General features: G+C 45.5%; 1 protein-coding gene across 2 annotated transcripts in view; it reads left to right on the forward strand.

Moving 5' to 3' along the window:
- Window positions 1-21609: 21609 nt before the first annotated feature.
- LOC118377070 (zinc finger E-box-binding homeobox 1-like) overlaps window positions 21610-27511 on the forward strand; it is a 138071-nt gene continuing 132169 nt past the window's right edge. The window contains exon 1 of one of the 2 annotated variants that reach the window (XM_052476266.1): window positions 21610-21695. In XM_052476266.1, coding sequence (XP_052332226.1) covers window positions 21638-21695 — 58 coding nt within the window. In that variant the 5' untranslated portion in view covers window positions 21610-21637. Of the gene's footprint in view, window positions 21696-23243; window positions 23442-27511 lie in introns of those variants that run through there. The other variant, XM_052476267.1, reaches the window with a different exon arrangement.

Consider the following 27511-nt stretch of genomic DNA (forward strand, 5'->3'; position numbering starts at 1 on the left):
AGAGTCAGCTGTTTGTCTCCATCAGCCATCTGTAGAGTCAGCTGTTTGGATCCATCAGCCATCTGTAGAGTCAGCTGTTTGGATCCATCTGTAGAGACAGCTGTTTGGATCCATCTGTAGAGCCAGCTGTTTGGATCCATCAGCCATCTGTAGGGTCAGCTGTTTGGATCCATCAGCCATCTGTAGAGTCAGCTGTTTGGATCCATCAGCCATCTGTAGAGTCAGCTGTTTGGATCCATCAGCCATCTGTAGAGTCAGCTGGTTGGATCCATCAGCCATCTGTAGAGTGAGCTGTTTGGATCCATCTGTAGAGCCAGCTGTTTGGATCCATCAGCCATCTGTAGAGTCAGCTTTTTGGATCCATCAGCCATCTGTAGAGCCAGCTGTTTGGATCCATCAGCCATCTGTAGAGTCAGCTGTTTGGATCCACCAGCCATCTGTAGAGTCAGCTGTTTGGATCCACCAGCCATCTGTAGAGTCAGCTGTTTGGATCCATCTGTAGAGCCAGCTGTTTGTCTCCATCAGCCATCTGTAGAGTCAGCTGTTTGGATCCATCAGCCATCTGTAGAGTCAGCTGTTTGGATCCATCAGCCATCTGTAGAGTCAGCTGTTTGGATCCATCAGCCATCTGTAGAGTCAGCTGTTTGGATCCATCTGTAGAGCCAGCTGTTTGTCTCCATCAGCCATCTGTAGAGTCAGCTGTTTGGATCCATCAGCCATCTGTAGAGTCAGCTGTTTGGATCCATCTGTAGAGTCAGCTGTTTGGATCCATCAGCCATCTGTAGAGTCAGCTGTTTGGATCCATCTGTAGAGTCAGCTGTTTGGATCCATTAGCCATCTGTAGAGCCAGCTGTTTGGATCCATCAGCCATCTTTAGAGTCAGCTGTTTGGATCCATCTGTAGAGTCAGCTGTTTGGATCAATCAGCCATCTGTAGAGTCAGCTGTTTGGATCCATCAGCCATCTGTAGAGTCAGCTGTTTGGATCCATCAGCCATCTGTAGAGTCAGCTGTTTGGATCCATCAGCCATCTGTAGAGTCAGCTGTTTGGATCCATCAGCCATCTGTAGAGTCAGCTGTTTGGATCCATCTGTAGAGCCAGCTGTTTGTCTCCATCAGCCATCTGTAGAGTCAGCTGTTTGGATCCATCAGCCATCTGTAGAGTCAGCTGTTTGGATCCATCTGTAGAGTCAGCTGTTTGGATCCATCTGTAGAGTCAGCTGTTTGGATCCATCAGCCATCTGTAGAGCCAGCTGTTTGGATCCATCAGCCATCTGTAGAGTCAGCTGTTTGGATCCATCTGTAGAGTCAGCTGTTTGGATCCATCAGCCATCTGTAGAGCCAGCTGTTTGGATCCATCAGCCATCTGTAGAGTCAGCTGTTTGGATCCATCTGTAGAGTCAGCTGTTTGGATCAATCCGCCATCTGTAGAGTCAGCTGTTTGGATCCATCAGCCATCTGTAGAGTCAGCTGTTTGGATCCATCAGCCATCTGTAGAGTCAGCTGTTTGGATCCATCAGCCATCTGTAGAGTCAGATGTCAGTGAGGTTGTCACTGCATGCCAGAGGTTTCAGTCGGTCCTGTAGAGAAGATAGGAGAAGGGCGATGAGCCCTGATGTTAACATACACACACACACACACACACACACACACACACACACACACACACACACACACACACACACACACACACACACACACACACACACACACACACACACACACACACACACACACACACACACACACACACACACTCCTCGGTCCACCGTCGGTGGTGGGTTCCCTGAGACTCCCACTCCCCCCTCAGTCCCCCTCAACTCAGTTCTAGTCCATTTACTAACAGAGTGAAAGGAAAAGGACCAATCTCTTTTTCTTTCTCTACCTGAAGAAATCAACAACAATAGAAAATGCAAAGGCACCAAAAACACCTAAAAGCAGAATTCAAATTCCATGCCAGACAGACTGCTGTAACGTGTTACGTGGCCGGTGGGTTTTGTCGAGGAAAGCTGGTGAGACTCTTCCATGTAACTGTCAGTATTAAATGATGGCTCATTTCCTGTGACGCTGATGATAGGCTTATAGCCTGCAGCTGGAGAATCTGGAGAGACCCGTAACTTTCATTCCCACTGTTCTCTATGGCAGCATACACTAGCCTACCTCTCAGAACTGACTACAATGAAACTCCATTCTAAGAGTTAGTTGATAGATTCTATAACAGAGACTCACCTGAACTCAAACTGAAAATGAGGTACAACTGCAGAAACTGTGCAGTTGTACAGATGAATCTACAGCTGTGCAGTAAAAACATTCACCTGATGCTGCAAGAACGTTCCTGGAACACATTTAATCACCAGTCCTTTCATCAGGATGTTATGCACAACGATTTAGTAAATGTCAGGAGAACATTCCAAGGATCTTTCTTCCTTGACTGTTTTTGGGATGTTATCATAAAAACCATAACTAGAATTTAATGGGAATTCAGTTACTTCATTAAAAAGGCCAGTGTGAGATCTGCACATAAAAGCTTTGAAAGTGCAATTATCTTCCAGATAAATTATGCCTGCTCTGTGGATTTCCATTCATAATTGAATCCTTTATGCACTTTCCATGTTCAAGGTGCATGTGGGTAGTCGTCTCTCTCTCTCTCTCTCTCTCTCACTACTGTAAACAGACGCATAACAAGAGAAAGAGAGAGAGAGAGAGAGAGAGAGAGAGAGAGAGAGAGAGAGAGAGAGAGAGAGAGAGAGAGAGAGAGAGAGAGAGAGAGAGAGAGAGAGAGAGAGAGAGAGAGAGAGAGAGAGAGAGAGAGAGAGAGAGAGAGAGAGAGAGAGAGAGAGAGAGAGGGAGAGAGAGAGAAAGGAAAAGGAGAGTAGAGAGAGTGTGTGTGTGTGGGGGGGGTAATCAAGTACAGATGTAGGGTGTTAATTTTATAATTTTCTCACAGCAGGAAAAGAATCCTGCAGCAATAGGAAATGTGAAGTATTGTGTGGATTATGAATATTTTACATTTTTTGTAAGGGTTGATACATGTTTTGTTATGACAAATCAAGTCTGGCATTTTAAAGAGGAAGCCTTTTCAAACCTCGAATATACTACAGGTTTGCATTTTCTGTTGTGCAACAACATCAAATTAAGATCCTACACCTGTATACATTCAGAGAAGTAGGCCAATTGTTTCCACATTACTGTGCAGAACGTTGCTACGCAATACTGTGTAACATATAGTAGATGTGGTGTGTCTGTTCTGGGAGAGTGCATGATATAGGGTCACTAGGGAGCACTCTGTGACTCAATCCCAAATGGCATCCTATTCCCTTTTAAAGTGCACTACTTTTGATCAGGGCCCATAGGGCACTATAGAATGCACTTCAAAAGGAACAGGAATCCATTTGGGATGCAGACTCTGTAGGTTCTGATTAGTAGCCTATAGCACTAGAGGGACCAAGAAAAATGACGTATCGACATTCATCATTCTACCATCACCCGCCTTGAATGAGATGGAGACCTATCCCAAAACAAAGGAGGGGTGGCAATTTAACATTGAGATGGGGCTGGAGGGAGAGTGAGAAGGCCAGTCTCAATGTCAACAGTGACATTGTGACAAAACTGCTCCAGAGTGCTCAGAACCTCAGACTGGGGCGAAGGTTCACCTTCCAACAGGACAACGACCCTAAGCACACAGTGAAGACAACGCAGGAATGGGTTTGTGACAAGTCTCTAAATGTCCTTGAGTGGACCAGCCAGGAATTTAAACCCGATCGAACATCTCTGGATAGACCTGAAAAAAGCTACAGTTGAAGTCGGAAGTTTACATACACTTAGGTTAGAGTCACTAAAACTCGTTTTTCAACCACTCCACAAATGTCTTGTTAACAAACTATAGTTTTGGCAAATCGATTAGGACATCTACTTTGTGCATGACACAAATTATTTTTCCAACAATTGTTTACAGACAGATGATTTCACTTATACTTCACTCTATCACAATTACAGTGGATCAGAAGTTTACATACACTAAGTTGATTGTGCCTTTAAACAGATTGGACAATTCCAGAAAATGATGTCATGGCTTTAGAAGCTTCTGATAGGCTAATTGACATAATTTGAGTCAATTGGAGGTGTACCTGTGGATGTATTTCAAGGCCTACCTTCAAACTCAGTGCCTCTTTGCTTGACATCGAGGGAAAATCAAAAGAAATCAGCCAAGACCTCAGAAAAAAAATGTAGACCTCCACAAGTCTGGTTCATCCTTGGGAGCAATTTCCAAACACCTGAAGGTACCACGTTCATCTGTACAAACAATAGTAAGCAAGTATAAACACCATGGGACCACGTAGCCATCATACCGCTTAGGAAGGAGATGTGTTCTGTCTCCTAGAGGTGAACATACTTTGGCACGAAAAGTGCAAATCAATCCCAGAAAATGTCTTATATCGACATAACCTGAAATGTTGCTCAGCTATGAAGAAACCACTGCTCCAAAACCGCCATAAAAAAAGTCAGACTACGGTTTGCAACTGCACATGGGGACAAAAATCGTGTCACGTCCTGACCATAGAGCGCCTTTATTTTCTATGGTAGAGTTGGTCAGGGCGTAACTGGGGGGTTAGTCTAGTTTATATTTTCAATGTGTGGTTCTAGGTTATTTTTTCTATGTTGGGTTTTTTGTATGATTCCCAATTAGAGGCAGCTGGCTATCGTTGTCTCTAATTGGGGATCAAGTTGCATTTTTTCCACCTGTGGGTTATGGAATATTGTTTATGTTTGGAGTTAGTGCACAAGGCAGTTTGTTTGTTTATTGTTTTGTTTAGTTAAGTTTCACTAATATTAAAGTACGTGGAACTCATATCGTGCTGCGTCTTGGTCCGACCATTATTACGAACAACGTGACAGATCGTACTTTTTGGAGAAATGTCCTCAGGTCTGATGAAATGAAAATATAACTGTTTTTGCCATAATGACCATTGTTATGTTTGGAGGAAAAAGGGGCTGGCAACATCATGTTGTGGGGGCGCTTTGCTGCTGGAGGGACTGGTGCACTTCACAAAATAGATGGCATCATGAGGTAGGAAATTATGTGGATATTATGTGGATATATTGAAGCAATATCTCAAGACATCAGTTAGGAAGTTAAAGCTTGGTCGCAAATGCATCTTCCAAATGGACAATGACCCCAAGCATACTTCCAAAGTTGTGGCAAAATGTCTTATGGACAACAAAGTCAAGGTATTGGAGTGGCCATCACAATGCCCTGACCTCAATCCTATAGAAAATTTGTGGGCAGAACTGAAAAGGCATGTGCGAGCAAGGAGGCCTACAAACCTGACTCAGTCACACCAGCTCTGTCAGGAGGAATGGGCCAAAAGTCCCCCAATTTATTGTCGGAAGTTTGTGGAAGGCTACCCGAAACATTTGACCCAAGTTAAAAAATGTAAAGGCAATGCTACCAAATACTAATTGAGTGTATGTAAACTTCTGACCCACTGGGAATGTGATGAAAGAAATAAAAGCTGAAATAAATCATTCTCTTTACTATTATTCTGACATTTCACATTCTTAAAATAAAGTGGTGATCCTAACTGACCTAAAACAGGGAATTTTTACTGGGATTAAATGTCAGGAATTGTGAAAAACTGAGTTTAAATGTATTCGGCTAAGGTGTATGTAAACTTCTGACTTCAACTGTATACAGCAACGCTCCCCATCCAACCTGACAGAGCTTGAGAGGATCTGCAGAGCAGAATGGGAGAAACTCCCCAAAACCAGGTGTGCCAAACTTGTAGCATCATACAAAAGACGACTCGAGGCTGTAATCTCTGGCAGAGGTGCTTCAACAAAGTACTGAGTAAAGAGTCTGACAACTTATGTCAAAGTGATATTTCATAATTTAATTTTTAACACATTTGAAACATTTTCTAAAAAACAGTTTTGCTAATTGGGTATTGTGTGTAGATTGTAACATAACAAATGTAGGAAAAAGTTAAGGGGTATGAATATTTTCCGAATGCATTGTATGTGCAGGTTTGTACAGTACCAGTCAAAAGTTTGGACACACCTACTCATTCAAGGGTTTTTCTTTATTTTTTTTACTATTTTCTACATTGTAGAATAATAGTGAAGACATCAAAACTATGACATCAAAATATGGAATCATGTAGTAACCACAAATTGTTAAACAAATCAAATTACATTTTATATTTAGATCATCCAAAGTAGCCACCCTTTGCGTTGATGACAGCTTTGCATTACCTCAACCAGCTTTAAATCTAATTTATTTGTCACATACACATGGTTAGCAGATGTTAATGTGAGTGTAGCAAAAAGCTTCATGAGGTAGTCACCTGGAATGCTTTTCCAACAGTCTTTAAGGAGTTCCCACATATGCTGAGCACTTGTTGGCTGCTTTTCCTTCACTCAGCAGTCCAACTCCTATACCATCTCAATTGGGTTGAGGTCAGGGGATTGTGGAGGCCAGGTAATCTGATGCAGCACTCCATCACTCTCCTTCTTGGTCGAATAGCCCTTACACAGCCTGGAGGTGTGTTTGGGGTCATTGTCCTGTTGAAAAACAAATGATAGTCACACTAAAAGCAAACCAGATGGGATGGCGTATCGCTGCAGAATGCTGTGGTAGCCATGCTGGTTAAGTGTGCCTTGAATTGTAATGAAATCACTGACAATGTCACAAGTAAAGCACCCTCACACCATCACACCTCCTCCTTCATGCATCACGGTGGGAACCACTCATGCAGAGGTCATCGGTTCACCCACTCTGCGTCTCACACAGACACGGCAGATAGTACCAAAAATCTAAAATGTGGACTCCACAGACCAAAGGACAGATTTCCACCAGTCTAATGTCCATTGCTCATGTTTCTTTGTCCAAGCAAGTCTCTTCTCCTAATTGGTTTCCTTTAGTAGTGGTTTATTTGCAGCAATTCGACCATGAAGACCTGATTCACGCAGTCTCCTCTAAACAGTTGATGTGGAGATGTGTCTGTTACTTGAACTCTGTGAAGCATATATTTGGGCTGCAATCTGAGGTGCAGTTAACTCTAATGAACTTATCCTCTGCAGCAGAAGTAACTATGGGTCTTCCTTTCCTGTGGCGGTCCTCATGAGAGACAGTTTCATCATAGAGCTTGATGGTTTTTACGACTGCACTTGAAGAAACTTTCAAAGTTCTTGAAATGTTCCGCACTGACTGACTTAAAGTAATGATGGATTCATTTCTATTTGCTTATTCAAGCTGTTCTTTCCTTCAAGATAGTTGGAAAAGCATTCCAGGTGAAGTTGGTTGATAGAATGCTTAGACTGTGCAAAGCTGTCATCAAGGCAAAGGGTGGCTACTTTGAAGAATCTCAAATATAAAATATATTTGGATTTGTTTAACACTTTTTTGGTTACTACACTTACTCATCCATATGTGTTATTTCATAGTTTTGATGTCTTCACTATTATTCTACAATGTAGAAAATAGTAAAAATAAAGAAAAACCCTTGATGTGTGTCCAAATTTTTCACTGGTATTGTATATAATTCCTTTTCACAACTATCTACGCACTCTCCTCTACTCACCTTTTCCCTTTGCTTGTGGACATCAGTGCACAACGCTTCAGGGGTCTGTGACCAAGCGAGAAAAAAAAACTTCCAAGCCAAACATTCATATCATGAACGCTAACCGCTACACACAGCCTACATCATTGTCAAGTCATAGTACACATATCTACTAGAACTAACGCGTTAGTAAACCGGCTACAATCATGCAGTGTGTACAGCAAGTAGTTTAGCAGTTAGACCAGTGGGCCCCGGTGGCAATAAATTAATAAAACCAAAAGCTTACCTTTTGGTTTTGGGGCGGCAGGGTAGCCTAGTGGTTAGAGCGTTGGACTAGTTCAAATCCCCGAGCTGACAAGGTACAAATCTGTCGTTCTGCCTCTGAACAGGCAGTTAACCCACTGTTCCTAGGCCGTTTCATTAAATATTACATCATGATCACTTACCACGCTGCACCTTGGTCCTCCTCTCTACCTTCAGACGACATCTGTTACATGTTCATGCTGCAAGTGCTCTGATAGGTTGGAGGACATCCTCCGGATGTTGTCATAATTACTGTGTAAATCTATGGGAAGTTGTGAATTCCAAGAGCCTCCTAGGTTATATATTGAAGTCAATGTACCCAGAGGAGGACAGAAGCTAGCTGTCCTCCGGGCTACACCATGGTGCTACCCTCCAGAGTGCTGTTGAGGCTATTGTAGACCTTCATTGCAAAACAGTGTGTTTCAATCAATTATTTGGTGACGTGAATATATTTAGTATAGTTTTATTTTAAAAGGCTTTAATTTTCATGTTTCGCTATTTTTTTCATTCCAACAGACAGTAAAGGGGGATCTATTGACAAAACATTCTATCATGTAAAAGTAATGCAATGTCTCCTCGTGTTGAGAAACTGTCCATCCCAAATTATACCTTCTTCCCTTTATAGTGCACTACTTTTGACCAGAGGTCTGGAATGCATCCTGAGGCAGGCAGGGGAGAGCAGCAGCAATATGAGAGAGAGAGAGAGAGAGAGAGAGAGAGAGAGAGAGAGAGAGAGAGAGAGAGAGAGAGAGAGAGAGAGAGATGTGTAATCTAGCCTCACTCAGAACTAACATGTTCTCTGCTGCCTTCAACAATGAGGTCAGCCTCCAGGTATGGTAATGAGCACTGAGCAATGGTCCCATCGGAGTAGCTCTCCTGATCTTTCCACACACACACACACACACACACACACACACACACACACACACACACTCCATTCAAAATACTATTTTGCTTAACCCCTAACCCTAACCCGACGCACGCACGCACACACACACACAGGGTGAGCAGCAGTCCCATAGAACAGAACTACAGCCCTCCACACACATACACACCCAGACACAAATACATTTTAAAAAATCGTCCGATTAATCGGTATCGGCTTTTTTGGTCCTCCAATAATCGGTATTGTTATCGGCGTCGAAAAATCATAATTGGTCGACCTCTAACACAGACACACACACACCCAGTCACACACACCCAGACACAACCACACCCAGTCACACACACCCAGTCACACACAAACAGACATATACACACACCCAGACACACACATACAGACATACACACACACAGACACACACCCAGACACACACACACAGACATACACACCCAGTCACACACACAAACAGACATACACACACCCAGACACACACATACACACACACAAGACACACACCCAGACACACACACACAGACATACACACACACAGACACACACCCAGACACACACACAGACATACACACCCAGTCACACACACCCAGACACACACACAAACAGACATACAGTCCCAGTGGGAAAGAAGTGATGCTCAGTAACATCCCACCCTGTCTTCCTTACATTTGTGACTCATTACCTAAGCAAGAGAAGACTACTGACAAAAATCGTTTTTTAGACTTAGAGGCAAGGAAAGATGGAGAAAGAGAGAGAGAGAGAGAGAGAGAGAGAGAGAGAGAGAGAGAGAGAGAGAGAGAGACAGAGACAGACAGACAGACAGACAGACAGAGAGACAGAGAGAGAGAGAGAGAGAGAGAGACAGACAGAGACAGAGACAGAGAGAGAGAGAGAGAGAGAGAGAGAGAGAGAGAGAGAGAGAGAGAGAGAGAGAGAGAGAGAGAGAGACAGAGAGAGAGAGAGAGAGAGAGAGAGAGAGACAGAGAGAGAGAGAGAGAGAGAGAGAGTCCGAGCACCTGGAATGGTCCGATTGATTACTTTACCGTGCTTCTATCTTTTTTTTCTTGTACCTGGGGTCAGAGGGTAATGTACACCAGAGGTCAGGGGGTAATGTACGTCGCTGTGTGATGATTTGGAGCAGGTCCTGTCCACTGACTCACCTATTAGGTTTTCTGCCACTGTGTGTATGTTTGCGTTGTTTATGCACACCTGTTGGAAGAGATAAACCGGTCAGCTAGTTGACTCCAGGTCCAAATACGTGGTCTGAGGACAACCTGGAACTAGGTCACCTTTTTAAAACAAACACTTCTGACATTATAGTGTGATTCCGTTGTCACAATCAAAATAACCATTTCCCCCCTAAAAATCACAACTCCCAACACCCCTTAACTTTTTATTTTAAATATCACTTCAAATCTGAAATCATGTCAGCGAAGACCTTGAGTTCTATGGACTAAAACATCTCACATGCACCTTAACACAGCAGCCAAGCCGACACTGGTGATGTGTGTTGTGTTCAGTTGCTGTGCATGTTTCATGAGCATTGTAACTCTGACTTCCTCTATGAGCAGGGAGGCACTGAGAGAGAGAGATAGCCCAATTTGGTTCCGCTGGTGCCCTTATTAAGCTTCTATCCCAAATGGCACCCTATTCCCTATATAGTGTACTACTTTCGGCTGGGGCCCTGGTTAAAAGTAGTGCACTAAATAGGGAATAGTGTGCTATTTGGGACTCAAATGGCATGATGCATACCTCCTGCCCAGACCAACAGCAGCATCAAGGCTCCCAACCAATTTAACGTCACTGCAGTCAATCGGCCGTGCGGCACGTACATATTACTTCCAGGGAGGGGTCCTTTTCCAAACCGGATTGCATTTATTACTACATACAAAATCCCATGTGCCTTTGCTACTGTACGTCTCCCTGTAGCCACCAGACTGTACGTCTCACTGTAGCCACCAGACTGTATGTCTCACTGTAGCCACCAGACTGTACGTCTCACTGTAGCCACCAGACTGTACGTCTCACTGTAGCCACCAGACTGTACGTCTCACTGTAGCCACCAGACTGTACGTCTCACTGTAGCCACCAGACTGTACGTCTCACTGTAGCCACCAGACTGTACGTCTCACTGTAGCCACCAGACTGTACGTCTCACTGTAGCCACCAGACTGTATGTCTCACTGTAGCCACCAGACTGTATGTCTCACTGTAGCCACCAGACTGTACGTCTCACTGTAGCCACCAGACTGTACGTCTCACTGTAGCCACCAGACTGTATGTCTCACTGTAGCCACCAGACTGTACGTCTCACTGTAGCCACCAGACTGTATGTCTCACTGTAGCCACCAGACTGTATGTCTCACTGTAGCCACCAGAATGTACGTCTCACTGTAGCCACCAGACTGTACATCCCTGTATTGCTAGATGAGTCCCTTCTTCTCAGTCGTTGTATCAGTTAATGTCATTGATGTCTTCCATTGCAATGTGTGTGTTTGTGTGCGTGTGCGTGTGCGTGTGCGTGTGCGTGTGTGTGTGTGTGTGTGTGTGTGTGTGTGTGTGTGTGTGTGTGTGTGTGTCTATTGCCAGACCACAATCCTTATGTATGATTCAGGTCACATCACTGATGAACTCACTCATGTCCTGATTCCCACTGCATGATAGAGTAGAGTGCCTGCCATACACACACACACATGCGCACGCACACACATACGCACACACACACACACACGCACGCACACACATGCACGCACGCACACACACACACACGCACACACACACGCACAAACACAAACACAGAGTTCTGCTTTTGTCTGCACACTGGAGCTGATTAAGTCTGGGAAAAATTAGTCATTTTATTTGACATTATTCGAGACGAAAGTCAAAGTCAATGTGCCATTCAATCATGACAGGTGACTGATGTATTACTAACTAAAGGCATATTAAAAGCCCAGTGCAGTCAAAAACTCAATTTTTTTTCGTACCACTTGAGGATGTCATACAGTGTATTTAAATGGTCTTTACTTTTATCTCTATTTATCTCTGTTGAATTATCTCTCTACGGGCCACACTATAGGACATCATTCCACGTGTTCCTTACTGGCTGGCCGTTATGTATTCAGCAGTAATCTATCACAAGGACAGTCTATTGACCATGCACTGTAACAATGAAATGGTGGGTTGATCCAATCGATGCACGATGATAGGACTACGAAACTACCCTAAAACTTCAATTAATAGTCTGGGTGTTTATTTACTTCAATCATTGAACTCAACAGGCACTTATTAGAGGCCGGCTTCTATTTGAGCCAGGCTTCTATTGCCTTAATGCACACATCTTTTGCTCGATACAATTTTGAAAAGACTCCCACAATGTTTACTGTATGACCGGTATAAGTGTTATCATAACAAATCCATCGCAGAACAGACTTGGAAAGACTAGGCTGCCTATCACACACCCCTGATTTCACGTGTCCATGGTAACCTCGTAAACAATTCATTTAGACCAGGCATTTATTTGCTGAAATGACCGGCTATTAAAAGGGGCAGGCTATTTAAGACTCGGCGTTTAATTGAAGTTTTACGGTAACAAAATATACCTAATAATGTGCCAGCATCAATTGGGGTGAGGGTCCTGTGTGACCCACTTCCTATGTGTCCCAAATGGCATCCTATTCCCTATGTAGTACACTATATAGGGCATAAGGTGACATTTGGTGACATTTGGGACGCAGACTCTGTCTCACCGTAGCCAACTTGGCAGGTAGGTTATGAGGACAAAACTCTGATGTCAGCATGCTTGATTGCACCAGGACATTAGCATAGGAGTTACCAGGTACAGAGAGAGACTCAGAAGCGCTGTTTCACTCAGCTTACATTAGTACCGGAGCAGACACGACAGATGTGCTCTCATTTAGACAACAGCTCCCTGCTCAGTCAATTTAGTTTTCCTCCCCTTGTAGTTCAGATTGTCATCATATTTTATATTTGGGGTGATGTAAGCTATAGCACTTGGGTTACATTGGGTACCTGTTGGTTGAACATATATCATGCAAGATACCTCCAGAGATTGTCTCCTGGTGAGGATGGTTCAGTCCTGGGGATGGTTCAGTCCTGGGGGTGGTAGTGGTTCAGTCCTGGGGGTGGTAGTGGTTCAGTCCTGGGGGTGGTAGTGGTTCAGTCCTGGGGGTGGTAGTGGTTCAGTCCTGGGGGTGAGGATGGTTCAGTCCTGGGGATGGTTCAGTCCTGGGTGTGATAGTGGTTCAGTCCTGGGTGTGATAGTGGTTCAGTCCTGGGTGTGATAGTGGTTCAGTCCTGGGTGTGATAGTGGTTCAGTCCTGGGTGTGATAGTGGTTCAGTCCTGGGGGTGAGGATGGTTCAGTCCTGGGTGTGATAGTGGTTCAGTCCTGGGTGTGATAGTGGTTCAGTCCTGGGTGTGATAGTGGTTCAGTCCTGGGTGTGATAGTGGTTCAGTCCTGGGTGTGATAGTGGTTCAGTCCTGGGGGTGAGGATGGTTCAGTCCTGGGTGTGATAGTGGTTCAGTCCTGGGTGTGATAGTGGTTCAGTCCTGGGGGTGAGGATGGTTCAGTCCTGGGTGTGATAGTGGTTCAGTCCTGGGTGTGATAGTGGTTCAGTCCTGGGGGTGAGGATGGTTCAGTCCTGGGTGTGAGGATGGTTCAGTCCTGGGGGTGGTAGTGGTTCAGTCCTGGGGGTGAGGATGGTTCAGTCCTGGGTGTGAGGATGGTTCAGTCCTGGGGGTGGTAGTGGTTCAGTCCTGGGGGTGAGGATGGTTCAGTCCTGGGTGTGAGGATGGTTCAGTCCTGGGGGTGGTAGTGGTTCAGTCCTGGGGGTGAGGATGGTTCAGTCCTGGGTGTGAGGATGGTTCAGTCCTGGGGGTGGTAGTGGTTCAGTCCTGGGGGTGAGGATGGTTCAGTCCTGGGGGTGGTAGTGGTTCAGTCCTGGGGGTGGTAGTGGTTCAGTCCTGGGTGTGAGGGTGGTTCAGTCCTGGGGGTGGTAGTGGTTCAGTCCTGGGTGTGAGGATGGTTCAGTCCTGGGGTGGTAGTGGTTCAGTCCTGGGTGTGAGGATGGTTCAGTCCTGGGGGTGGTAGTGGTTCAGTCCTGGGGGTGAGGATGGTTCAGTCCTGGGGGTGGTAGTGGTTCAGTCCTGGGTGTGAGGATGGTTCAGTCCTGGTAGTGGTTCAGTCCTGGGTGTGAGGATGGTTCAGTCCTGGGGGTGATTCAGTCCTAGGATGAGGGTGGTTCAGTCCTGGGTGTGAGGATGGTTCAGTCCTGGGGGTGATTCAGTCCTAGGATGAGGGTGGTTCAGTCCTGGGTGTGAGGGTGGTTCAGTCCTGGGTGTGAGGGTGGTTCAGTCCTGGGGGTGAGGGTGGTTCAGTCCTGGGGGTGAGGGTGGTTCAGTCCTGGGTGTGATTCAGTCCTGGGTGTGGTTCAGTCCTGGGTGTGAGGGTGGTTCAGTCCTGGGGGTGATTCAGTCCTAGGATGAGGGTGGTTCAGTCCTGGGTGTGAGGGTGGTTCAGTCCTGGGTGTGAGGGTGGTTCAGTCCTGGGGGTGAGGGTGGTTCAGTCCTGGGGGTGAGGGTGGTTCAGTCCTGGGTGTGATTCAGTCCTGGGTGTGGTTCAGTCCTGGGTGTGAGGGTGGTTCAGTCCTGGGGGTGATTCAGTCCTAGGATGAGGGTGGTTCAGTCCTGGGTGTGAGGGTGGTTCAGTCCTGGGTGTGAGGGTGGTTCAGTCCTGGGGGTGAGGGTGGTTCAGTCCTGGGGGTGAGGGTGGTTCAGTCCTGGGGGTGAGGGTGGTTCAGTCCTGGGTGTGATTCAGTCCTGGGTGTGGTTCAGTCCTGGGTGTGAGGGTGGTTCAGTCCTGGGGTGATTCAGTCCTAGGATGAGGGTGGTTCAGTCCTGGGTGTGAGGGTGGTTCAGTCCTGGGTGTGAGGGTGGTTCAGTCCTGGGGGTGAGGGTGGTTCAGTCCTGGGGGTGAGGGTGGTTCAGTCCTGGGTGTGATTCAGTCCTGGGTGTGGTTCAGTCCTGGGTGTGAGGGTGGTTCAGTCCTGGGGTGATTCAGTCCTAGGATGAGGGTGGTTCAGTCCTGGGTGTGAGGGTGGTTCAGTCCTGGGTGTGAGGGTGGTTCAGTCCTGGGGGTGAGGGTGGTTCAGTCCTGGGGTGAGGGTGGTTCAGTCCTGGGGGTGAGGGTGGTTCAGTCCTGGGTGTGATTCAGTCCTGGGTGTGGTTCAGTCCTGGGTGTGAGGGTGGTTCAGTCCTGGGGGTGATTCAGTCCTAGGATGAGGGTGGTTCAGTCCTGGGTGTGAGGGTGGTTCAGTCCTGGGTGTGAGGGTGGTTCAGTCCTGGGGGTGAGGGTGGTTCAGTCCTGGGGGTGAGGGTGGTTCAGTCCTGGGGGTGAGGGTGGTTCAGTCCTGGGTGTGATTCAGTCCTGGGTGTGGTTCAGTCCTGGGTGTGAGGGTGGTTCAGTCCTGGGGTGATTCAGTCCTAGGATGAGGGTGGTTCAGTCCTGGGTGTGAGGGTGGTTCAGTCCTGGGTGTGAGGGTGGTTCAGTCCTGGGGGTGATTCAGTCCTAGGATGAGGGTGGTTCAGTCCTGGGGGTGAGGGTGGTTCAGTCCTGGGGGTGAGGGTGGTTCAGTCCTGGGTGTGATTCAGTCCTGGGTGTGAGGGTGGTTCAGTCCTGGGGTGATTCAGTCCTGGGTGTGAGGGTGGTTCAGTCCTGGGTGTGAGGGTGGTTCAGTCCTGGGTGTGATTCAGTCCTGGGTGTGAGGGTGGTTCAGTCCTGGGGGTGATTCAGTCCTAGGATGAGGGTGGTTCAGTCCTGGGGGTGAGGGTGGTTCAGTCCTGGGGGTGAGGGTGGTTCAGTCCTGGGTGTGATTCAGTCCTGGGTGTGATTCAGTCCTGGGTGTGAGGGTGGTTCAGTCCTGGGGTGATTCAGTCCTGGGTGTGAGGGTGGTTCAGTCCTGGGTGTGAGGGTGGTTCAGTCCTGGGTGTGATTCAGTCCTGGGTGTGAGGGTGGTTCAGTCCTGGGGGTGATTCAGTCCTGGGTGTGAGGGTGGTTCAGTCCTGTGTGAGGGTGGTTCAGACCTGGGTGTGATTCAGTCCTGGGTGTGAGGGTGGTTCAGTCCTGTGTGAGGGTAGTTCAGTCCTGGGTGTGATTCAGTCCTGGGTGTGAGGGTGGTTCAGTCCTGTGTGAGGGTAGTTCAGTCCTGGGTGTGAGGGTGGTTCAGTCCTGTGTGAGGGTGGTTCAGTCCTGGGTGTGATTCAGTCCTGGGTGTGAGGGTGGTTCAGTCCTGGGGGAGTGGAAAAAAAGGTTCCAAAAGGGTTTTTCTGCTGAAAATCCTTTTTGGTTCCATGTAGAACCCTTTTGGGTTCCATGTAGAACCCTTTTGGGTTCCATGTACTGTAGAAAGGGTGTGGAAAGAGTTCTGCAAGGAACACCAAAGGGTTATTCAAAGGGTTCTCCTATGGGGACAGCAGAAGAACCCCTTTAGGTTCTAGATGTAACCTTTTTTTCTAAGTGTGTCGTCAAACAGTGTTCAGTGCTGTGAAGAATGCAATATTACATGCATTCCAAAATAGAAATGCAGCCCTAAGAGCTGAGATGGAATGAAGCATTCTGGAAAAGGTCTATTTCTGGCCCTGCACTAAAACTGACATTGGCCTGTCTAAGGAAAACTAAACAGACTAGGGGCACGATGACCACAAAACAGACTAGGGGCACGATGACCACTAAATAGACTAGCTGACTTTGGAAAGGCATGGGAGACATACAGCAAGTTCAGGCTCAGTGGGAAACCTGATAGTCGTCAGGTACAAGAATAGCTTGATGGGCCTGCAGTCTGGAAGCTGCTCTTGTGACCTGTAATGACCTGTCATATGGCTGCTTGTCCCTGTTGAGGAAAGGAGTTTAGCCTCCTGTATACCGGTACTCTGGTTTTAAGAGGACTGTGTGTCTCGTATGTGTGTCTCACTCTTTCCTCTCTTTGCCTCTCTATCTTTTCTCTCTTTGCCTCTCTCTCTTTTCTCTCTTTCCTCTCTTCCCTCTCTCTCTTTCCTCTCTTCCCTCTCTCTTTTTCCTCTTTCCTCTCTTCCCTCTCTCTCTTTCCTCTTCCCTCTCTCTCTTTCCTCTCTTCCCTCTCTCTCTTTCTTCTCTTCCCTCTCTCTCTTTCCTCTTTCCCCTCTCTCTCTTTCCTCTCTTCCCTCTCTCTCTTTCCTCTCTTTGCCTCTCTCTCTTTCCTCTCTTTCTCTTTTCTCTCTTTGCCTCTCTCTCTCTTTCCCCTCTCTCTTTCCCCTCTCTCTTTTCTCTCTTCCCTCTCTCTCTCTTTCCTCTCTTCCCTCTTTCTCTTTCCTCTCTTCCCTCTCTCTCTCTTTCCTCTCTTCCCTCTCTCTCTCTCTTTCCTCTCTTCCCTCTCTCTCTTCCCTCTCTCTCTTCTCTTCCCTCTCTCTCTTTCCTCTCTTCCCTCTCTCTTTCCTCTCTTCCCTCTCTCTCTCTTTCCTCTCTCTCTTTCCTCTCTTCCCTCTCTCTCTCTTTCCTCTCTTCCCTCTCTCTCTTTCCTCTCTTCCCTCTCTCTCTTTCCTTTCTTCCCTCTCTCTCTTTCCTCTCTTCCCTCTCTCTCTTTCCTCTCTCTCTTCCCTCTCTCTCTTCCCTCTCTCTCTTTCCTCTCTTCCCTCTCTCTCTTCCCTCTCTTCCCTCTCTCTTCTCTTTGCCTCTCTCAGGACGTCATAAGAACGAACGTAGGCCTGAATCAGAGTTCCTTCTTAATTGACTTGGTGAAATAAAGTTAAAGCTTATGCGAGGCATGTGATACAGTGATAACAGTCTGAACTTGGATAGATGAAGAGGGAGGGGAAAAAGAGAGGAATCCTGCAGACGTCAGGTTTCCCTGCTCAGTGAGAAAATCGGGTCTATTCTCTGTGTAGAGTGTCACATCTCAGAGTATGAGTCCCCAATGGCACCCTATAGTGCAATACTTTTGACCAGAGGTCAATGAGGCCCTAGTCAAAAGACCACTATAGGGAATAGGGTGCCATTGGGAATGCAAGCAGACTCAACCCATGAATGTCCACGTATCACATAACGTCCTGCTGGCTAACTTCCACTGGAAGTAAAAACACAAGCCAATGACAAAGGCCTAAAAGTGCTGTTTGTGTCAAACTAAATCAAATAATAATACATTGCAAGGCCTACCATATTATTTTATATTCATAGTAATCATTGTGTTATCATCATTATAATTAGGCAATCATACTTTTCGTAATTGTTGTTATCAATTGAATCATCATAATTATTTCTCTATAACATCATATTGCCTGCAAATGTATTAGCTACTAAACTGTGTGTGTGGGTGTGTCAAACAAAATAAAATAGTATTTGTCACGTGCTTCGTAAACAACAGGTGTAGACTAACAGTGAAATGCTTACTTCCGGGTCCTTTTTCAACATTTTACATTTAATTTGACATTTTAGTCATTTAGCAGACGGTCTTATCCAGAACGACATAAAGGAACAAATCGGTCTAAGTACCTTGCTCAAGGGCACATCGGCATATTTTTTTCAAAACACAGACCTTTCGGTTACTGGACCAACACTACCTGTTGCCCACAAACAATACAGAGTTAAAGATTAAAAAATGAAGAAATAATTGTGAGCCGATATATACAGGGAGCACCAGTACAGAGTCAATGTGCGTACAAGGTACAGTGTAATTGAGCTACACTTCCAAAAGGTTCTGTGGCTCTCCCCATAGGAAAACCCTTTTTGGTCCCAGGTAGAACTCTATTTAGTTCCACGTAGGACCCTCTGTGGAAAAGGTTCTACAATTAACACAAAATGGTTCTAACTGGAACCAAAAGGGTGTTCTTCAAAGGATTATCCTATGAGGAGAGCCCAAGAACCCTTTTTGGTTCTAGATAGCACCTTTTTTTCTAAGAGAGAACGTACACATACAGTTGAAGTCAGAAGTTTACATACACTTAGGTTAGAGTCATTAAAACTAGTTTTTCAACCACTCCACAAATGTCTTGTTAACAAACTATAGTTTTGGCAAATCGATTAGGACATCTACTTTGTGCATGACACAAGTGATTTTTCAAACGATTGTTTACAGACAGATGATTTCACTTATAATTCACTGTATCACAATTCCAGTGGGTCAGAAGTTTACATACACTAAGTTGACTGTGCCTTTAAACAGCTTGGAAAATTCCAGAAAAGGATGTCAAGGCTTTAGAAGCTTCTGATTGGCTAATTGACATCATTTGAGTCAATTGGAGGTGTACCTGTGGATGTATTTCAAGGCCTACATTCAAATTCAGTGCCTCTTTGCTTGACATCATGGAAAAATCAAAAGAAATCAGCTAAGACCTCAGCCAAGATGAAAAAAATATTGTAGACCTCCACATGTCTGGTTCATCCTTGGGAGCAATTTCCAAACACCTGAAGGTACCACATTCATCTGTACAAACAATAGTACGCAAGTATAAACACCATGGGTCCAGGCAGCCGTCATACTGCTCAGGAAGGAGACGCCTTCTGTCTCCTAGAGATGAACGTACTTTGGTGCGAAAAGCGCGAATCAATCCCAGATCAACAGCAAAGGACCTTGTGAAGATGCTGGAGGAAACAGGTACAAAAGTATCTATATCCACAGTAAAACGAGTCCTATATCGACATAACCTGAAAGGCCGCTAAGCAAGGAAGAAGCCTCTGCTCCAAAACCACCATAAAAAATCTAGACTACAGTTGGCAAGTGCACATGGGGACAAAGATCGTACTTTTTGGAGAAATGTCCTCTGGTCTGATGAAACAAAAATAGAACTGTTTAGCCATAATTACCATTGCTATGTTTGGAGGAAAAAGGGGGAGGCTTGCAAGCTGAAGAACACCATCCCAACCGTGAAACACAGGTGGCAGCATCATGTTGTGGGGGCGCTTTGCTGCAGGAGGGACTGGTGCCCTTCACAAAATAGATAGCATCATGAGGAAGGGAAATTATGTGGATATATTGAAGAAACATCTCAAGACATCAGTCAGGAAGTTAAAGCTTGGTCGCAAATGGGTCTTCCAAATGGACAATGGCCCCAAGCATACTTCCAAAGTAAGGACAACAAAGTCAAGGTATTGGAGTGGCCATCACAAAGCCCTGACCTCAATCCTATAGAAATCTGTGGGCAAAACTGAAAAAGCGTGTGTGAGTGTAACAGTATAACGGTGGTCCGTCCCCTCGCCGGGCTCAAACCAGAGACCCTCTGCACACATAGACAACTGACACCCGCGAAGCATCGTTACCCATCGCTCCACAAAAGCCGCAGCCCTTGCAGAGCAAGGGGAACCACTACTTCAAGGTCTCAGAGAGAGTGACGTCACCGATTGAAACGCTATTAGCGCACACCACCGCTCACAAGCTAGCCATTTCACATCGGTTACATGAGCAAGGAGGCCTACAAACCTGACTCAGTTACACTAGCTCTGTCAGGAGGAATGGGCCAGAATTCACCCAACTTATTGTGGGAAGCTTGTGGAAGGCTACCCAAAACGTTTGTCCCAAATTAAACAATTTAAAGGCAATGCTACCAAATACTAATTGCGTGTATGTAAACTTCTGACCCACTGGGAATAGGATGAAATAAATAAAAGCTGAAATAAATCATTCACTCTACTATTATTCTGACATTTCACATTCTTAAAATAAAATGGTGATCCTAACTGACCTAAAACAGGGAATTTTTACTAGGATTACATTTCAGGAATTCTTAAACTGAGTTTACATTTATTTGGCTACGGTGCATGTAAACTTCCGACTTCAACTGTAGGTAGGGGTAAAGTGACTAGGCAACAGAATAGATAATAGACAGTAGCATAATTGGTGAGTGTGACAGTGTGTGAGTGGCGTCAGAATGCATGTGTGCGCGTGTTGTGTGTGTGGGCATATGTAGTGTGTGTAGTGTGTCATGCCCATAAGAGGCATTTTCAGCTTCAAACAGCTGAAAATACAATATTTTTAGTAATTGTAAATATATTTTATAGTGGTTTAGATGGTACAATGACATTAGTTCTACACTGTACATTGCATGTTTTGTCACATGAAATTAGGCGAAACTATTTGTTTATGAAATGGAGGAGCAATTTCTGCATATTGCACCTTCAAGCATAATGATTCTGGATCTAAATTACAAGAGAAAGCTGTTTTAGGTATTTACAAAATGCTAAATTCTCCAACTTCTACCTCCCAGCCATCCTCATGTACTTTGTGCTCCCTGTTTTCTGGTGTGCACGATGTCTCTGAGTGTGGGTGTTACTGTAAGTATGTGTTAGTGTGTGGATAGAGTCTGTGTGTGTGCATAGAGTCAGTGCAGGAGAGTTAGTGCAAAAAAAATGTGTGTGTGTTTGTATTTTTACAAAACTGTTATAGAGTAGCCTACGTGTGCAGCAGCAACAGTCCGGCTTTTAAGAGGTTAATGCTCCGTCACGTGAACGGTTGTGTCGCTTGAAGGAGCTTCTCCTTTCCAAATGTGAACTTCATAATAGTAGCAGGCAGCCTAGTAATGGACTGTCTATTACCTGTCAAAATGTTACCTGTTATCAAAACAACTTGCCATATCTATTTGACCATGCATCCTATATGTTCGGCAATAGGCGCAAACACGCTGCTGTCCGGCGTAATCAAAAGGTCGGGATGGACTCACGTGTTGCCAGTAGGGGGAATGACAACGCGCTGAGGTGTTAGCGGTGGAGAAGGTGATGTCGTAAAGCAGAGTGTCGTAAACCAGGTGCAGCTCAGGGAGGGAGGTAGAATGGAGAGAGGAGGGGGTACGGGAGGGAGGGGGGCTGACTCGCTCCGGCAGCATTCAGACACAGCGAAAGGATCATGGCGGATGGCCCCAGGTGTAAGCGCAGAAAACAGGCGAACCCGAGGAGGAATAACGGTAAGTCAAACTCCGTAAAACCAACGGGAAACGATTCAGTGAGACGGACTACGTACTTTTGTGTTCATTTAACTCTGTTCGTTGACTTTGGGACTTTTCTGAACAACGTTTTAGGGACTTCAACTGCTGGAAAGTAGTAAGTAGCCCATATTCCAGTGTGCTGTGTACCGTTATACCTGTCTCGCTTCTCTCTCCGCCTAGTGGTGCGTTGCTCGAGCGTACCGTTATACTCGCCTCTCATCCCGTGGACTGGAGGTTAACTTTTCTCCTTGTTTTTCCAATACACAAGCTGCAATGTGTTATTTGTTCAAATAAATCATGACGTTTGCTACCTTTTTTGCTAAAAAAAAAACTTCTCGGCTAAACAGGCTAGCTTGCTAACGTGCTGCCCCCAGCCATGCAATTCATTCAGTTAAACTGAGCCACCTGATATTTTGTGCTGAAAAATAACGAGTAGATAACGATAATAGCTAATAGTTGGTCTTGTTTTTACTACCGCTAGCAGAGTTATTTGAGTGTGATGGAATATTCAGCAATGTGCATTTGTAGAGTCACTGATTGTATGTCATTCTCGACTTGCATTATATTATTATCTAAAATAAATAGCTACATATTTTATTCGGGATTGTGTTGAGTTGTTTTGGATAACAACCCCTCCGGTTAGCTGCCCGCAACACTTGTTTTAATACATTGTTTGTCGCGTGGTTTGCTTAAAGGTAAGAGTTGTGTTGTACAAATTGTTGTTTTATTTAGCCACTTTGTCAACTTCGATTTTAATATATTACACTCAGGCATCTGGTGGCATGCTTTTTTTTGGGGTAGCATAACATTGTTTTGGCCATGGTAGGGGATATGTTTTAGTCCTCAAAATAGAGCTTGTTGAATAACTTGTGATGATTTTCATTTGTGGAAGATAGTAGTTTACCTGTTATGCTGCAGGAAAGAAATGTTCGTCATACAGTTGTCCTATGTGTGTGAGCAACTGCTGCAGTCTCTAAAAGGAACCTCGCTATGCAGCAGCAACAGCGCCAGCTGCCTTGACACTCTGTTTTATCTCCAACTTTACATGCGACAGCAAGGACTTTTTTTATTTTATTTTATTTGGTTGTGAAGAATATAGTTCAATTGCGCTACAGGAACATAAAGAGGATAATGATTCTCAGTTTGCTAAATACACAAAACACCTATAGAAAATACACAACATTATAGGTACAATAACCCAGAACAGCTATTTATATTTCCGAAGTAGCATAATCAATCACTTGATTTATGAAGTTTGTCTGCAGATTATTGTAACTTGGATTTGACTTTAAATTTGATCAGAAAAGAGTAGCTTCCTCTCATTGTATAACCTATTACCTGTGTTCCACCTGTGTTCTACCTATCTTCCTCACTTTCACTCAACCTACCAGCCAATAAAACCTTATTTTAGGTAAATACCGTTATATGAGTGGTGAGATGAGGGCCTGGAAACGGAAAGCACCTTTTTATGTGGCCGCTGACGACACAAGCTGTGACACACAGAGTTGAGCGCCGTGCGCAGGCAGGAGCCGTTAACATGTACACCTGAACAGGGAAAACGGGGCTCGCAAATGTCCTCCTATAAAAACATACCTGTGGTGCTTATCTATACAGTATTATTTACACAGATTGCGGGGACGTGTTTGTTTATTTTAAACCTATATTTATTCTAGAGCAGACGCGGAAAAGACTCCAAAACGCTGCAGCAAATGGCAACTTGTGCAGGTAGAAAAAAAATGGTTTGGTTTATAGTTTACCCGTGCATGGATGTGGCAGCGTCAGAAGCTTGTTTCTCAATGTTCGTTGGTTTTGCTCTCGCTGGATGTGACCAATGTGTTCGTGTTTGATTATGATGTTTTTTGTTCCGTTATTTTTCTTTTGTCGGAACGAGTGATGTTTAGTGTCCTCCGGTGTAGCCTACCGCCCTGTGTGTGTCAGGGTGCGGGCAGGCAAGAAATAATAGGTTGTGCCGGAAAATGAAAGTGATGCATAAGGTGGTTGCGAATGCGAATGACTCCGCTATTTTCAGTATGCGAATAAGTAGCATTAGGCTCTGTGAAACAGGCAGCACCAGCTAAATGTTTTCCATCTGTTGTTTTCAATTATATTGTTATGCAATTTCCGAGTGGGTCGATAGAATGGAATGGCGGTGTGTACCGTTACTGCAGTGAAGGCGGGGCTGCTGCTTTTTAGGTTATGAGACGGGACAGGTATGCAAGGTGATGCAACACCTATGAAGGTGCCTCGAATTATATACTTCGGTCTATATTATTGTTTTAATGTACATCCGGCATATTCAATTAATTTGATGACGTATTGTTTATGATGGCAAGGTGTATGATTTAGTGTTATTTCTAACAGGCACAGATCCGCTTCTCTCTGAATAACGGTACACATCAAGATGGCAAAGGTGCTTTCGCTCATTTCCCTTATTTTACCTCAGCCCTCAGGTTTGTTTCCAGATCTTGCTCATTCATGGCATTTTATTTTAGCCTAAACCTTATGTTTAACTCCCCTTTGTCAATTTTTTGTCATTCTATAATTTTGTTATTGTAAAAAAAACACATGAACTCGCTTTTAATCATAATCTGCGTTACATCTGAAATAATGAATTACATATTTTACTGTTTTGATAGGTTTACATTATTGATGAGTAATAACGGAAAGAACGGTGTTATTTCACGAAGCACTCCCTCCCAGTAGCAAATCAAAAGATGCTAGAGCGGGCAGGGTGTCACGTGGTGTCTCTCCTCCCTACATGGGGTGATGTTTTCACCTTGATGCTGTTTCTTCTCGGGTCCTTGACGCTGCTATTTCCATCTTGTAGCCAATTATGGTATCATAGCCTACTTCAGATTTTGGGATGTTTTTACAAGTTATTAAGTGTGTGTGTGTGTGTGTGTGTGTGTGTGTGTGTGTGTGTGTGTGTGCATTTGTGTGTGTGAGTGTGTGAGCAAGACCTCCTGTTGAGTGACAGTTGAGAGGAATCAAGGGTGCTCACAGTGCCCTGCCTTGACAGATGAAGGTCTGGGTTATGCCCCAAATGGCACCCTATTCCCTGTGTAGTGCACTACTTTTGACCGGGGCACCCATAGTGCTCTGGTCTAAAGTCAAATAAAATAAAGCTTTATTAAGACAGCACATTTCAGAAATGGAATGCAACACAATGTGCTGCACAGGGAGAAAACAAATAAAAACAATGAAAATAAAAATGGAAATATTTACCAGACAACAGATATAAGAGGATCAAAAACAAAATAATTACAATACAAACTGAATGTGTGTCCTGGCCTGGTTAGGCAGGTGTTGGTCATCCTTAATGTCCTGGCCTGGTTAGGCAGGTGTTGGTCATCCTTAATGTCCTGGCCTGGTTAGGCAGGTGTTGGTCATCCTTAATGTCCTGGCCTGGTTAGGCAGGTGTTGGTCATCCTTAATGTCCTGGCCTGGTTAGGCAGGTGTTGGTCATCCTTAATGTCCTGGCCTGGTTAGGCAGGTGTTGGTCATCCTTAATGTCCTGGCCTGGTTAGGCAGGTGTTGGTCATCCTTAATGTCCTGGCCTGGTTAGGCAGGTGTTGGTCATCCTTAATGTCCTGGCCTGGTTAGGCAGGTGTTGGTCATCCTTAATGTCCTGGCCTGGTTAGGCAGGTGTTGGTCATCCTTAATGTCCTGGCCTGGTTAGGCAGGTGTTGGTCATCCTTAATGTCCTGGTCTGGTTAGGCAGGTGTTGGTCATCCTTAATGTCCTGGCCTGGTTAGGCAGGTGTTGGTCATCCTTAATGTCCTGGCCTGGTTAGGCAGGTGTTGGTCATCCTTAATGTCCTGGCCTGGTTAGGCAGGTGTTGGTCATCCTTAATGTCCTGGCCTGGTTAGGCAGGTGTTGGTCATCCTTAATGTCCTGGCCTGGTTAGGCAGGTGTTGGTCATCCTTAATGTCCTGGCCTGGTTAGGCAGGTGTTGGTCATCCTTAATGTCCTGGTCTGGTTAGGCAGGTGTTGGTCATCCTTAATGTCCTGGTCTGGTTAGGCAGGTGTTGGTCATCCTTAATGTCCTGGCCTGGTTAGGCAGGTGTTGGTCATCCTTAATGTCCTGGCCTGGTTAGGCAGGTGTTGGTCATCCTTAATGTCCTGGCCTGGTTAGGCAGGTGTTGGTCATCCTTAATGTCCTGGCCTGGTTAGGCAGGTGTTGGTCATCCTTAATGTCCTGGCCTGGTTAGGCAGGTGTTGGTCATCCTTAATGTCCTGGCCTGGTTAGGCAGGTGTTGGTCATCCTTAATGTCCTGGCCTGGTTAGGCAGGTGTTGGTCATCCTTAATGTCCTGGCCTGGTTAGGCAGGTGTTGGTCATCCTTAATGTCCTGGTCTGGTTAGGCAGGTGTTGGTCATCCTTAATGTCCTGGCCTGGTTAGGCAGGTGTTGGTCATCCTTAATGTCCTGGCCTGGTTAGGCAGGTGTTGGTCATCCTTAATGTCCTGGCCTGGTTAGGCAGGTGTTGGTCATCCTTAATGTCCTGGCCTGGTTAGGCAGGTGTTGGTCATCCTTAATGTCCTGGCCTGGTTAGGCAGGTGTTGGTCATCCTTAATGTCCTGGCCTGGTTAGGCAGGTGTTGGTCATCCTTAATGTCCTGGCCTGGTTAGGCAGGTGTTGGTCATCCTTAATGTCCTGGCCTGGTTAGGCAGGTGTTGGTCATCCTTAATGTCCTGGCCTGGTTAGGCAGGTGTTGGTCATCCTTAATGTCCTGGCCTGGTTAGGCAGGTGTTGGTCATCCTTAATGTCCTGGCCTGGTTAGGCAGGTGTTGGTCATCCTTAATGTCCTGGCCTGGTTAGGCAGGTGTTGGTCATCCTTAATGTCCTGGCCTGGTTAGGCAGGTGTTGGTCATCCTTAATGTCCTGGCCTGGTTAGGCAGGTGTTGGTCATCCTTAATGTCCTGGCCTGGTTAGGCAGGTGTTGGTCATCCTTAATGTCCTGGCCTGGTTAGGCAGGTGTTGGTCATCCTTAATGTCCTGGCCTGGTTAGGCAGGTGTTGGTCATCCTTAATGTCCTGGCCTGGTTAGGCAGGTGTTGGTCATCCTTAATGTCCTGGCCTGGTTAGGCAGGTGTTGGTCATCCTTAATGTCCTGGCCTGGTTAGGCAGGTGTTGGTCATCCTTAATGTCCTGGCCTGGTTAGGCAGGTGTTGGTCATCCTTAAGCACTGGTTTTGTCACGCCTCGGTCATCCATCAACCTCCTCCTCTCTGTCTCTCTGTCTCTCTCTGTCTCTCTGTCTCTCTCTGTCTCTCTGTCTCTCTCTGTCTCTCTGTCTCTCTCTGTCTCTCTCTGTGTCTCTCTGTCTCTCTCTGTCTCTCTGTCTCTCTCTGTCTCTCTCTGTCTCTCTCTCTCTCTCTCTGTCTCTCTCTGTCTCTCTGTCTCTCTGTCTCTCTCTGTCTCTCTCTCTGTCTCTCTGTCTCTCTGTCTCTCTCTGTCTCTCTGTCTCTCTCTGTCTCTCTGTCTCTCTGTCTCTCTGTCTCTCTCTGTCTCTCTGCCTCTCTCTGTCTCTCTGTCTCTCTCTGTCTCTCTCTGTCTCTCTCTGTCTCTCTCTGTCATTCTCTCTCAATTCAATTTAAGGGCTTTATTGGCATAGAAAACATATGTTAACATTGCCAAAGCAAGTGAAGTAGATAATAAACAAAAGTGAAATAAACAATAAAGATGAACAGTAAACATTACACTCACAGAAGTTCCAAAATAATAAAGACATTTCAAATGTCATATTATGTATTTATACAGTGTTGTAACGATGTTCAAATAGTTAAAGTACAAAAA

This window comes from Oncorhynchus keta, chromosome 23 (genome assembly GCF_023373465.1).
Source record: "Oncorhynchus keta strain PuntledgeMale-10-30-2019 chromosome 23, Oket_V2, whole genome shotgun sequence".
In the NCBI taxonomy this organism is placed as follows: domain Eukaryota; kingdom Metazoa; phylum Chordata; class Actinopteri; order Salmoniformes; family Salmonidae; genus Oncorhynchus; species Oncorhynchus keta.